Genomic DNA, 13866 nt, shown 5'->3' on the forward strand with positions numbered 1-13866 from the left:
ATTCTAGTACAGCAGCCTGGTACCTATTGAACTCTTTTTGACTATAGGACATTGTTCAGACAAATAAAGAACTACTCCCTCTCCTCCTCCTCTCTCTCGCGCTCTCTCCTCCTCCTCACCCCACGCCCTATTTCTAACAGTACATGTAGACAGTGGTACCTCATTCAATTTATGATATGGGTTTGGCCCAGGGGGCAACCTGGGCAAATAATGGAGCTAAAATTCCAGCCTCGCCGGGTCTGTACAGAATGCACATGGACCCGGCGAGGCCCCGCAAAAGCCAGTTTTTGGCGCACAATGCACATGCGCCGAAAACCAGCTTTTCCGATCTGTCAAGTTTTGCAGCAGCCAGGAATTTCGCGTGGAAAGATTGGGCTATTTGCATAATCTACTTTTACCAGTGTAAGAGCTTTAAAACATAATGTGTATTTAAATTTTATTTTTATATGTTTAAAATCCCTCACCACTAAGGTAAGTTTATTTTAAACCCGACTAATACACTTTTTTAAAAAAAAAACATTTTTTAAATCCCAAAAATATATTTTTTTCTAAAACATTTAATTAACTTTCATTTTAATTGAGGTTTTTTTATGTTGTGTTTAATGTGTTTTAGGTTTTTTTTTCTCATTGATAGAGGGTTTTAAACTACTTAGTGGGGAGGAGGGTTCAGGTGAGCGGAAATTTAAAAAGTCAAAGAACAAGGAGAAGGCAATAGAGCAGGGTAGCACTGGGGGAAATGAAAACCAGAACGTGACCGGAAGGGACAGAATGTACAAACATAAAAGTGTATCAAAGTGGGGTCAAAGCAAGAAAAAAATGGTTTCAAAAAAAAAATTTAAAGACTCTATCTGAATGCATGCAGCATTCGTAATGAAATAGATGAGTTGACGGTACAAATGGGTATGTTCTGATAGCCATTAGAGATGTGGTTGCAAGGTGACCAAGGCTGGGAACTAAATATTCAGGGACTTTGACAATTCGGAAGGACAGACAAAAAGGGAAAGAAGGTGGGGTAGCTCTATTAATAAAGGATGAGATCAGGTCATTAGTGAGAAACGATATTGGCTCAGAAGATCAAGATGTTGATCAGTTTGGGTGGAGATAAGGAATAATAAGGGGGAAAAGTCGCTGGTGGGCGTAGTCTAGAGGCCCCCTAACAATACCGACACTGTTGGATGGAGTATAAATCAAGAAATAATGGAGGCTTGTAAAAAAAGTAACGCCAATAATCATGGGCGATTTTAACCTTCATATTGATTGGACAAAGCAAATTGGCCAGGGTAGCCTTGAGGAAGAGTTCATAGAATGTATCCGGATTAGTTTCCTTGAACAGTACGTTGCGGAACCAACCAGGGAGCAGGCTATCTTAGATTTGGTACTGTGTAATGAGACAGGATTAATAAACAATCTCCTAGTAAAAGATCCTCTAGGAATGAGTGCTTGAATTTCAAATTCAGTTGGAGGGTGAGGAAGTTGGATCTCAAACCAGTGTCCTAAGCTTAAACAAAGGTATGAAGGCAGAGTTGGCTAAAGTAGACTGAAAAAAAAAATTGGATTTCGAGAAGGCATTTGATAAGGTGGAATCCAAATACACTACATCCACTGGTTTCCCCCTTATCCACCCTGCTCATTATATCCTCAAAGAACTCCAGCAAATTTGTCAAACATGATTTCCCTTTCATGAAACCATGTTGACTCTGCTTGATTGAATCATGCTTTTCTAAATGTCCTGCTACTGCTTCCTTAACGACTATCTGTGACAGGGATTGTGGCTCTCGTTCAGCAACCGAAGGACTCATTTTAAGAGTGGAAGCAAGTCTTCCTTGATTCCGAGGGACTGCCTATGATATAAAAGGTTACTGCACGAGATAAAAGTTCACGGGATTGGGGGTAATATACTAGCATGTTTAGAGGATTGGCTAACTTAACAGAAAACAGAGAGTCGGGATAAATCAGTAACTAATGGGGTGCCGCAGGGATCTGTGCTGGGGCCTCAACTATTTACAATCTATATTAATGAAGGGAACCGAGTGTAATGTAGCCAAGTTTGCTGATGATACAAAGATGGGTGGGAGAGCAAATTGTGAGGAGGACACAAGAAATTTGCAAAGGGATATAGACAGGCTAAGTGAGTGGGCAAATATTTGGCAGATGGAGTATAATGTAGCAAAATGTGAGGTTATCCACTTTGGTAGTAAAAATAGAAAAGCAAATTATAATTTAAATGGAGAAACATTGCAAAGTGCTGCAGTACAAAGGGACCTGGGGGTCCTTGTGCATGAAACACAAAGTTAGTATGCTGTACAGCAAGTAATCAGGAAGGCAAATGGAATGTTGGCCTTTATTGCGAGGGGGATGGAATATAAAAGCAGAGAAGTCCCGCTACAACTGTACAGGGTATTGGTGAGGCCACACCTGGAGTACTGCATACAGTTTTGATCTCTGTATTAAAGGAAGCATATACTTACATTGGAGGCTGTTCCGAGAAGGTGCATTAGGTTGATTCCAGAGATGAGGGGGTTGACTTATGAAGATAGGTTGGGCCTATACTCATTGGAGTTCAGAAGAATGAGATGATCTTATCAAAACATATAATTTAATGAGGGGGCTCGACAAGGTGAATGCAAAGAGGACATTTCCACTCATAAGGGAAACTAAAACTAGGAGGCATAGTTTCAGAATAAGGGGTCATCCATTTAAAACTGAGATGAGGGGGAATTTCTTCTGAGGGTTGTAAATCTGTGGAATTCTCTGTCCCAGAGAGCTGTGGAGTCTGGGTCATTGAATATATTTAAGGTGGAGATAGTCAGATTTTTGAACGATAAGGGAATAAAGGGTTATGGGGAGCGGGCAGGAAAGTGGAGCTGATTCCATGATCTTATCAAATGGCTATCAATGAGAATACTGTACCTGATTGGTTGTCCACTCACACGTGACTTCACCACCTTCGTGCGAACGTCGAGGACAGGGGCGTGCTCCAAAGCATAGGAAGCGAAGGCCTCCCACCGCAATTGCAGGCGCCTCCGGGACCACCAGGTACTTTCAGAAAAAATTCTCGGGTTGGAGGTGTTCGTTCGAAGGAAGCCTCCGACCCAAATTTCAGGCCCAATGTCTATTGCATATACATACAGTTTGGTTCCAGTGAGCAAAAATGAAATTGTAGTAGCCACCTGCCAAGAAAGGTCCCATAAGGAATTGTGAAAAATACAGTCCCACAATCTATCTATAATAATAGTCAGTTTTTGTCTGTTGTGGGGTGGGGCTGGGAGCACGTGGTCTGGATTGAGTGACAGTTGCACCGACCAGTGGGCAATCAGGGCCCGCCTGGCCTCGCAACCAATCAGTAGGGAGCAATGGTGTAAATTTTTTAAGTTTGATTGACGCTAGGTCTGCTCCAATGGGGAGGCGGCAGTGATTGCGGTAGGGCCAATGGTGTGGGGCCTCCCCGGGCATTGCTGCAGAGCTGAGAGGGTGGGAGGGGAGGAAAAGAAAAGAGGGAGGGAGGACACCAGCGTTGATTGTATAGATGAAGATGATAAAAGTCTAAACAAATACTGATGCAATAAAGATACTAATTTGACCGCATATGTTTTTGCGGGTCTCTGCTAGTTTGAAATAAAACAATCTGCGATCCAACACTCTGGGAAAGAATAGCCAAACATCCTACAAAAATTAACACAATTGACTGCAAAAAAATAGTGTAAGCACTTTTGAAAATACTGATAATTGGAGAGAAGTATGTGTCTGAGCTATAGGATCTTAAGTGCATGTTAAGAAAAAAAAAACCTGATTGGAAAAGGTAATGCTTTGCATTTACATAACTTTTCCACTCTTTATTTGTGACTGTGTTCAATGGGTCTATACTCTTCAACTTGTTACTTTTCTTTTTGCAGGCAGTAAGTCAAAGGCTTACTATTGGTCAGAAGTTTACTCCAAAAGACCTTATTGCTCAAATTAAAGAACAAAATGAGGAACTTGGATTAATTATTGACTTAACGTATACAACTCGCTACTACAGCCAAAAGGTTTGCGCGATGTACTGATTATAATTTGTGAGCTTTATGAAATCTGTACATTGTTGGTTTATTTACATTTTTAACTTTTAGGATTTGCCTAGAAATGTGCAGTATCAAAAACTTTACACTATTGGACTTGAAGTTCCAGATGAGGCCACCATTCTTCAGTTTAAACGGCTAACCAGAAAATTCTTGTGGGAAAATGCCGTTAATGGTAAATATTTAAATTAGTCCAAAGTTTATTTTCTGTATGATGTGAAGTGATGAAATGTTTTGGTTGCTTATAATTTGCACGTGTAAATTACTAAATCAAGAATAGTTGTATTGCCTGCAGACGGTATTAACCATTCCACTGCAATTCTGTTTTCTTCCTCCAAATTTTGCTTAGCTTTTCAAAATCATTTATTCTACCTCTCTTCGGGTCTCCAAGGCATGCACCATTCAGTAGCCTCTTGGGTAGGCAAGTGACTGGCTCCTAGGCTCTGCTAATGCTGCTCTTGAGCTGTGTATGTGCAATACTGGGTAACTTGCTGTTTCCATTCAGTGTAGGGAAGTGCCTTTCCTATAGGCAGAGCTGAGATCAAATTCTTGCTGTGTGGGCAGTCTCAGATATGCTATCAACTCTTTCTCTTTCCCAGAGCTTGCAAATTTGTTCTTGGTAAGTGTCGGTGAGACTTCAATACAATATAAACAATTTATTTTGAAATAATGAAAATTTATGTGTTATACCTACACTGTAAGATCTGAATTCATAGAAAAGTTTAGCTAAATTTGTACGTACTTATGTTAGTATCCCCAATTTGACATCAAAGTGCAAACTCATGTAGTTCAAACTGATTGTGTTATGAACAAAGCAAGGTGTGGAATTTGTTTTTTGTGCTTTGTGTATCTTTTGATCAAAAAGAGAATCATGAGGAACATGTTTTTAAAGATAGTTTTTGACATCCCCAAAATCATGATGTTGCCGCTGATGCTTTTGACCTTCCCATAATGTATAAAAGCACCTTTGCCAGAGAGTCATCAGTTCCTTATCATTACTGTGTTTTGTGGGGTACTTGCTGTTTTTAAAAAAAAAAAAATCAAAGCACAGCTCAATTTTTTTTTTTATAAGCACTACTTCTAGTGCAGTCATGTTGGCAGGCAGACAGACATAGCAGGGGTTGTAGGTGCCTATTACTGTAAACATGACTTCATATTAAATATACGATATTCGCTTAGACCACAACCAGGCGTGAAGGAACTGGCTTTAGAACAAGAAATATTTTTTAAATAGTAGCTTTTCTACATAAGAGCCATGGGTTAGTGAATTCCCACCCAGGAGTGCTTGAGACTCTGGTCTGTGTCCAAAAGTAGCATCCAGTTGGGACTGACCTCATTGCAAGACACTTAGCACCAACTAATGCATCCAAGAGTAAGCCTGACACCGGGCAGTACTGACTCTTGTGCTTCTGTCAGAAAACTATTGGTGTTTTTTAGTAGCCCTCTCTATCCTTTTCTTGAAAAGTTACTTTTCCATCAGATTTTAGAATGCCCACCTCTTGTAAGTCCTCATTCCCGTAGCTCTCGCATGAAAGATGTTCAGAGAAAGTTCACTAGGTTGATTCCGGAGATGAGGGGGTTGACTTATGAAGGTAGGTTAGGCCTATACACATTGGAGTTCAGAAGAATGAGAGGTGATCGTATTGAAACATATGATAATGTGGGGGCTCGACAAGGCGGATGCAGAGAGGATATTTCCACTCATCGGGGAAACTAAAACTAGGGGACCGTAAGCTCAATTTTCCCCAAAGCTTTTTTTGGCGTACTTGAAGAGTTAATGCCCGATTTATTATTTTTTTGGGGGGCGGGCCCAAGTACGCCAAAAAAAAATGTTCTAAGTTTCCCCGTTGGATTTCTTCATTTTGGCGTGGCCGAACCTGACCTTTAGTTTTGGGGGTGGAGCCTTGGATCTGTGCCAAAAAGATCAGGCTGCCATGGTAACCAGGGACACAATGCGAGCTAAGGCTGCGAAGTGAAGCATACAGCCAGCTCCCAACACATTAAAAGAATTGAAAAACACATAGCAGCAACTTACCTCCAACCCTGCCCGAAGGGCTTGCTGGTCCTATCCCATTGTCGGTCCCCGTGAACTGGTGCAAATTGATTGGGGAAACTGTGGTTTTTCAACTTAGGCCAAAAAGAGCAGCCTGTTCCAAAAAAAAGGGCGCAAAATACTGGGGAAAATTGAGCCCAGTGTCTCAGAATAAGGGGCTGCCCATTTAAAACTGAGATGAGGAGGAATTTCTTCTGAGGGTTGTAAATCTATGGAATTCTCTGCCCCAGAGAGCTGTGGAGGCTAGGTCACTGAATATATTTAATATGAGATAGATTTTTGAACGATAAGGAAATAAAGGGTTATGGGGAGCAGACAGGGAAGTGGAGCTGATTCCACCATCAACATCCTGTGGGGTCATCATTGACCAGCCACACAAATACTGTGGCTACAAGAGCAAGTCAGAGGCTGGGTATTGTGCGGTGAGTGCCTCATCTCTTGACTCCGCAAAGTCTTTCCACCATCTACAAGGCACAAGTCAGGAGCGTGATGGAATACTCTCCACTTGCCTGGATGAGTGCAGCTCCAACAACACTCAAGAAGCTCGACACTATCCAGGCGAAAGCAGTCCGCTTGATTGGCACCCCATACACCGCCTTAAACATTCACTCCCTCCACCACCAGCGCACCGTGGCTTCAGTATGTACTATCTACAAGATGCAATGCAGCAACTCTCCAAGGCTTTGTCGACAGCACCTCCCAAACCCATGATCACTACCACCTAGAAGGACAAGGGCAGCTGGCACTTGGGAACATCATCACCTCCAAGTTCCCCTCCAAATCATATACCATCCTGACTTGGAAATATATCACAGTTCCTTCATAGTTGCTGGGTCAAATTCCTGGAACTCCCTCCCTAACAGTACTATGGGAGTACCTTTACCACTGCAGCCATTCAAGAAAGCGGCTCACCACCACCTTAAGGGCAATTAGGGATGGATAATAAATGCTCGCCTTGCCAGCGACGCCCACATCCCAGCAACGAATAAAAAAAAAACCTTCATGATTTTGAACACCTATTAAATCTCAGCAAAGTAACAAAACACAGCAAATTCCAGAATGCTGATGGTGAGGCATGGGCATAAGTTGATCTAATTAGAGAGGGTTTTACAAACAGGCAACATTGCAGAGATTTCAGCCTGGCAATGTGAAGCTTTGCCCACAGGGAAAATTGTGCAATGCCAGTCAAGCTTATAACCTGTGTCTTGTAATTTACGTAACCACACCATGGAGCACATTAACTAGACAGGACTGTCCATATTCTTCAGGGCAGACTGACTAAGCAAGATCACTTACCAATTTTCACATACCGTGTACATGGCATCAGCAAGTAACTGTTCTAGTTTACCAACCAATCATGATTTTATCCTTCTTCATTATCGGATTAGCTCATTTACACTGTTGAAATTTTAGGGGTCGAAATTCGGTATCGCCCAGTTTGGGGGCTCCACTTCCTCTTGTGGGCAGGACCCAGGCAGAAAGCACATGAACTTTCCAATGCTACGCGACTGCGAGCTCTGCAATGTGGCGAGGGGCCTCCACTATGCCACCAGGGATGCGGCGTACCGTGGCCGCACCCCGGCACAGAAGCGGCCTATCGGGCTGCATCATCAATACATGGACCCCGCAAAATCGACCACGAAAGGCCGAACCAGTAGATCGGCCGGGGAAAAAAAATGGTGTCGCGCACCTCCACTTTACTTTTTGCCCTGTGAGCAGAGTGTGGCCCGGTTCGCAACCCGCGAGGCTGGCGCTGACATCACCCGCAGCAGCCTCACTGGGTGCTGCCTAATTTCCACTGCGGGGTGAAAACGGGTCATGCGCATGCCGATGATGTCATCATCGCAGGCTTTTCTGCCTCCGCTAACTCCCGCTCAAGTCTGCGGGAGCCGATATCTCTTTCCCACCCCACCCAAATTGTTTACGCCCCATAAGTGACCCCCCGGGATGCTAACAGGAGGAGCTTTCAGGTGGCTTCACCAACCCACATCATGGCCTGGAACACATAGAGAAGGGGCAGTTTCGTCAAAGACTTTACATTGTGTGAGACAGTGATCTTGCAACCATGGCAGGGGTGCAATAATGTAAAGAGAACTCACCCTGACGACCCTTGAGGCCGTGAAACTTCTTCCGACATTGGGTGGCAGTTCGAGGCACCGTGTCTGTCGCAGAGACCTGTGCAATTTCTCTTCTAACCCTCCGAAACACTCTTGGCACGGGCCTCCTTCCTCCAGTAAGATGCAAGGCAGACCTCCTCCTCTCTATGACCTGTATCAGTGCCTCAGCGGCCGTGGCTGAGAAGTGGCGTAAACATAGAAACATAGAAAATAGGAGCAGTAGTAGGCCATTTGGCCCTTCGAGTCTGCACCACCATTCAATATGATCATGGCTGATCTTCCATCTCAACACTATATTCCCGCTTTTTCCCCATACTCCTTGATGCCTTTTATTTCTAGAAATCTATCTATCTCCCTCTTAAATGTATTCAGTGATTTTGGCCTCCACAGCCTTCTGTGGTAGAGAATTCCACAGGTTCACCACCCTCTTGAGTGAAAAAATTTCTCCTCATCTCGGTCCTAAATTTCCTACCCCGTATCCTGAGACTGTGACCCCTTGTTCTAGACTTCCCAGCCAGGGGAAATATCCTCCCCGCATCCAGTCTATCCAACCCAGTCAGAATTTTATACGTTTCAATGAGAGACCCTCTCATTTTTCTAAACTCTAGTGAATACAGGCCTAGTCAACCCAATCTCTCCTCATACAATAGTCCTGCCATCCCAGGAATCAGTCTGGTGAACCTTTGCTGCACTTCCTTTATGGCAAGTATATCCTTTCTTGGGTAAGGAGACCAAAACTGCACACACTACTCCAGGTGCGGTCTCACCAAGGCCCTGTAATAACTGTAGTAAGACATCCTTGCTCCTGTACTCAAATCGTATTGTAATGAAGGCCAACGTACCAGTTACCTTGTTAACTGCTTGCTGCACCTGCATGTTTGCTTTCAATGACTGGTGTACAAGGACACCCAGGTCCCTTTGTACATCAACATTTCCCAAGCTATCACCATTTTTGTCTTGTGTTTTTCCTACCAAAGTGGATAACTTCACATTATCCACATTATACTGCATCTGCCATGTGTTTGCCCACTCACTGAACCTATCTAAATCACCTTGCAGCATCTTTGCATCCTCCTCACAACTCACAATCCCACCTAGTTTTGTGTCATCAGCAAACTTGGAATTATTACATTTGGTTCCCTCATCCAAACCATTTATCATCATCATCATAGGCAGTCCCTCGGGATCGAGGAAGACTTGCTTCCACTCTTAGCATAAGTTCTTGGGTGGCTGTACAGTCCAATACAAGAATCATATTTTCTGTCACAGGTGGGACAGATAGTCGTTGAGGGAAAGGGTGGGCAGGGATTCTGGTTTGCCACATGCTCCTTCCACTGCCTGCGCTTGATTTCTGCATGCTCTCGGCGACGATACTCGGAGCTCAGCACCCTCCCGAATGCACTTCCTCTACTTAGGGCAGTCTATGGCCAAGGACTCCCAGGTGTCAGTGGGGATGTCGCACTTTATCAGGGAGGCTTTGAGGGTGTCCTTGTAACGTTTCCTTTGCCCGCCTTTGGCTCGTTTGCAGTGGACAAGTTCCGAGTAGAGCGCTTGCTTTGGGAGTCTCTTGTCTGGCATGCGAACTATGTGGCCTGCCCAGCAGAGCTGATCAGGTGTGGTCAGTGCTTCAATGCTGGGGATGTTGGCCTGGACGAGGACGCTAATGTTTGTGCGTCTGTCCTCCCAGGGGATTTGCAGGATCTTGCGGAAACATCGCTAGTGATATTTCTCCAGCGACTTGAGGTGTCTGCTGTACATGGTCCACGTCTCTGAGCCATAAAGGAGGGCGGGTATTACTACGGCCCTGTAGACCATGAGCTTTGATGGACTGATCATCAAACACACTTCCTCAGGTGGCCGAAGGCTGCACTGGCACACTGGAGGCGGTGTTGGATCTCATCATCAATGCCTGCTTAACTGATCCCTGTGGTACCCCGCTAGTCACTGCCCGCCACCCCGAAAAAGACCCGTTTATTCCTACTCTCTGTTTCCTGTCAGTTAATCAATTTTCAATCCATGCCGATATATTATCCCCAATCCTACGTGCTTTAATTTTGCACACTAGCCTCTTATGTGGGACTTTATCAAAGGCCTTCTGAAAATCCAAATACACTACATCCAATGGTTCTCCCTCATCCATTCTATCAGTTACATCCTCAAAAAGTTCCAGTAGGTTTGTCAAACATGATTTTCCTTTCATAAATCCATGTTGACTTTGCTTAATCCCGTTGATATTATCTAAGTGTGCCGTTATCACATCCTTTATCATAGACTCCAGCATTTTCCCTACTACTGATGTCAGGCTAACCGGTCTATAGTTCCTTGTTTTCTCTCTGCCTCCTTTTTTAAATAGTGGGGTTACATTTGCCACCCTCCAATCTTCAGGAACTGTTCCATAATCTATAGAATTTTGGAAGATGACAACCAATGCATCTACTATTTCCACAGCTACCTCTTTTAGTACTCTGGGATACAGATCATCAGACCCTGGGGATTTATCTGCCTTCAGTCCCATTCGTTTCTCCAGCACTATTTTCTTACTAATAATCATTTCCTTTAATTCCTCTTGCTCACTAGGCCCTTGGTTCCCTAGCATTTCTGGGACGTTATTTGTGTCCTCTTGCGTGAAGACAGAACCGAAGTATTTATTTAATTGTTCTGCCATTTCCTCCTTCCACATTACAAATTCTCCCGTCTCTGTCTGCAAAGGACCTACATTTGTCTTCACTATTTTTCTTTTTACTATTTGGTGTCCTTCCTGCTCCTCCATTTTCTCACTCTGCTCCAAGTGCACAGTGGAACTGCGCATAAGCAAACTTATAGTGCCGCGCCCTAAGCATTTTAGCTGGGCTCAGGAACTATAGACCGCCTCTGTGCATGCGCAAGTAAAGTTGCTTTTTTTGCGCTGCTGTTTTCGGTTGGGGTTGCTGAGTACAAGGGTGTAACGCCTGATTTAGTGCCTCCGATCATTGCAGCTGAGTTTTGGCCAAATTTCCCAGACGGAGGCGCAAACTTTTACAGGGTGTTCTACTTACTGCCCCGCCATGATTAATGCCGCAAAATGGCCAGAAACGAAAATCCAGCAGTGTCTTGATACAAAAATCACAAAGCTTGAACAGTTTTCACCTTGTTTGGAGCCAGTTTTCTGCCCATTAAGAGAACAATTCTTTGCAGAAAAAGAGAAGCATACGGGTACTGTAGCCAAGTGGTTATGATACTGCGCCTGAAACCATGTGGTAATGAGTTCAAATCCCACCATGGCTAGTTGTGTTAAAAATGAATTTAATAAATCTGGTAATATCTTGGCTAGTACGTGGAGAAAAATGACCATGAAATCTAATGGATTGTTGTAGAAACACAATTAATTCACTTGTATGCTTCAGGGAAGGGAACCCTCCACTCCTACCCAGTCTGGCCTACGTGATTGTTGATCTAGAAGAGTAATTCATGTTTAATGCCGATGGGCAACAAGTGCTATTTTGTTGATGTTGCCCACATCCCAAGAACTAAACTTTATTAAATGTTTTAAATGTAGCTGGCAAGATTGGTGTTTCACTGTAGACTGCATCTTGCACTCTGCCCAACAGGTTGTACATAACATACATAACATAATATACATTAAGCTCCACCGGTAACTAAATTTAATTTCAGGAAAGCAAGGGCAACAGTGTCCACTTTCTCATGACATTAAAAAAAACTAAATATCATGTTAAAATGTCCAGTAGAAGGTCTTGGAATCAATTGGACTGCAGTTAAACTGGAGGTCCCTACACTTGGCTTTAATGCACTCGAGACTTGGATCGGAAGCCGATGCCTGAGTTGCGCTGCTACTTTCAAATCAATGCACACCGGAAATGGTTTTGCATTGATCCAGTAGTAACATGAGTTGAGCCTTAATATTTATTGTTAGATGTTAGCACCCATGCTCAAGATTTTAAAAAAATTACAGCCATGGGGTAAAACTTTGTTGACTTTGGTGCATATCTGTAGCAGTGTGCAGTTGCCAATATTACTTTGGCCTGCCAACTGAGCATTCCAGTGCAGCTGTAGTATAATTTCAGCAGTAGTTGTTTAATGTTAATATATTGGACCTGAAATTCCAGCCTCCCCGGGTCCGTATAGAGTGTATATGGACCCGGGAAGGCATCGGAAAAGCCGTTTTTTGGCGCGCAATGCGCATGCGCCGAAAACCGGCTTTTCCGATCTGTCAAGTTTGTGGCTTGACAGATGGCCGCATCTCTGGAAGAAGGACATTCCCATGGCAGAGATTGGGCTATTTGCCCATCTCTTGCCTTGCGAATGTCCTTAAAACTCTTACGCCTGGTAAAAGCAGGTGCATAGTCTACTTTTACCAGCATAAGAGTTTAAAAACATAGAAACAAAATTTTTAAATACATATTTGTTAAAAACCCTGCCCACTCGGATAATTTTATTTTAAACCATAATTAAAACATTTTTAAAAATGGCGCATTTTTTTTCAAAAACAATTCTGTCAACTTTAAGTTCTATATTGTACTTATGTGAGTTTTTCTTTTAATGTTTTATGTGATGTTTGGGAGTGTTTCTCATTCATAGTAATAGGCGTTTCAGACTTAGAAACTCCTATTACTATGAGTGAGAAAATACTTTACCGTGATTGGGTGTCCAACCCCACGTGACTCCTACGGACGTTCCAATGTGAACGTGCTCCGTTGTGCAAGAAGAGGAGGCCTCCGGACTGGGATCTCTGGTGAGCGTTCGACCAAAAGGTAAGTGCGCATCTTTTCTCCTACTTTTAATCGAACGCCCACCGGAAGAAGAAACCGGGATTTCTGCACCCTCCACTCCTGTGACATTTGAGTATCTTTATTACTGTAATAGGGCTTGTTGCAGTGTGTAAGCTAAACAAATGAGTGAACTAGAATTTTCCAGCCCTTGCTAGTAGTCTAATTTAAAAAATCATTTTATTTTTGTCAAAATTGAGTCATACAATTTTACAATGAGTTAAACAAGGATGCTATAGAGACACCAACAGAATAAGGCCCTCTTTTATGCTTGGCTGCGAACATTGGTTTGAGCAATTTATGATTTGGCTGACATTGTTTTAAAATCTATTTTTCTCTTGAGTTGTCAATTGAATGTTAGATCTCTATCTTAATTTTAATATTTTCTTAAACAGATAAAATCATTGGAGTTCACTGTACTAGTGGTGTTAATAGAACAGGATACCTTGTATGCAGGTAAGTATTTGATACAATCAGAAGCATTTTGTTATATATATGCTACGCTTCATGTGGTAATTTTAAACTTTTTGTTGAAATTTTAAATCCAGAATTATAGGTCCCAAACAATAATTCTTTGACTTGTATTGTAAACCTTTCAAGTCTATTAAAACAAATATTAAACACATCAAAATCACCACATATTAATACTATAGGCATGACAAGATATGATCACTATGGCTCAAAGACCAATCAAAATGTGAGACGAGTAATGCAGTAGATGTAATGTATTTGGATTTTCAAAAGTATTTCAATAAGGTACAGCATAGCAGACTCGTGACTAAGGTCAGAGCATGTGGAGTCAGGGAACAAGGCACAGAATGGATAGCAAGCTGGCTACAAAACACAAAGTAGGGGTTAAGGGGAGCTACCCAAAAAGG

General features: G+C 42.9%; 1 protein-coding gene across 2 annotated transcripts in view; it reads left to right on the plus strand.

The window, feature by feature from the left end:
• Nucleotides 1-13866, plus strand: part of LOC139260326 (RNA/RNP complex-1-interacting phosphatase-like) — a 62109-nt gene that overhangs the window by 33703 nt on the left and 14540 nt on the right. For both annotated transcript variants that reach the window (XM_070876805.1, XM_070876806.1), the window contains exons 3-5: nt 3894-4025; nt 4107-4230; nt 13384-13444. In XM_070876805.1, coding sequence (XP_070732906.1) covers nt 3894-4025; nt 4107-4230; nt 13384-13444 — 317 coding nt within the window. The remainder of the gene's footprint in view (nt 1-3893; nt 4026-4106; nt 4231-13383; nt 13445-13866) is intronic.

This window comes from Pristiophorus japonicus, chromosome 3 (genome assembly GCF_044704955.1).
Source record: "Pristiophorus japonicus isolate sPriJap1 chromosome 3, sPriJap1.hap1, whole genome shotgun sequence".
Classification (NCBI taxonomy): domain Eukaryota; kingdom Metazoa; phylum Chordata; class Chondrichthyes; family Pristiophoridae; genus Pristiophorus; species Pristiophorus japonicus.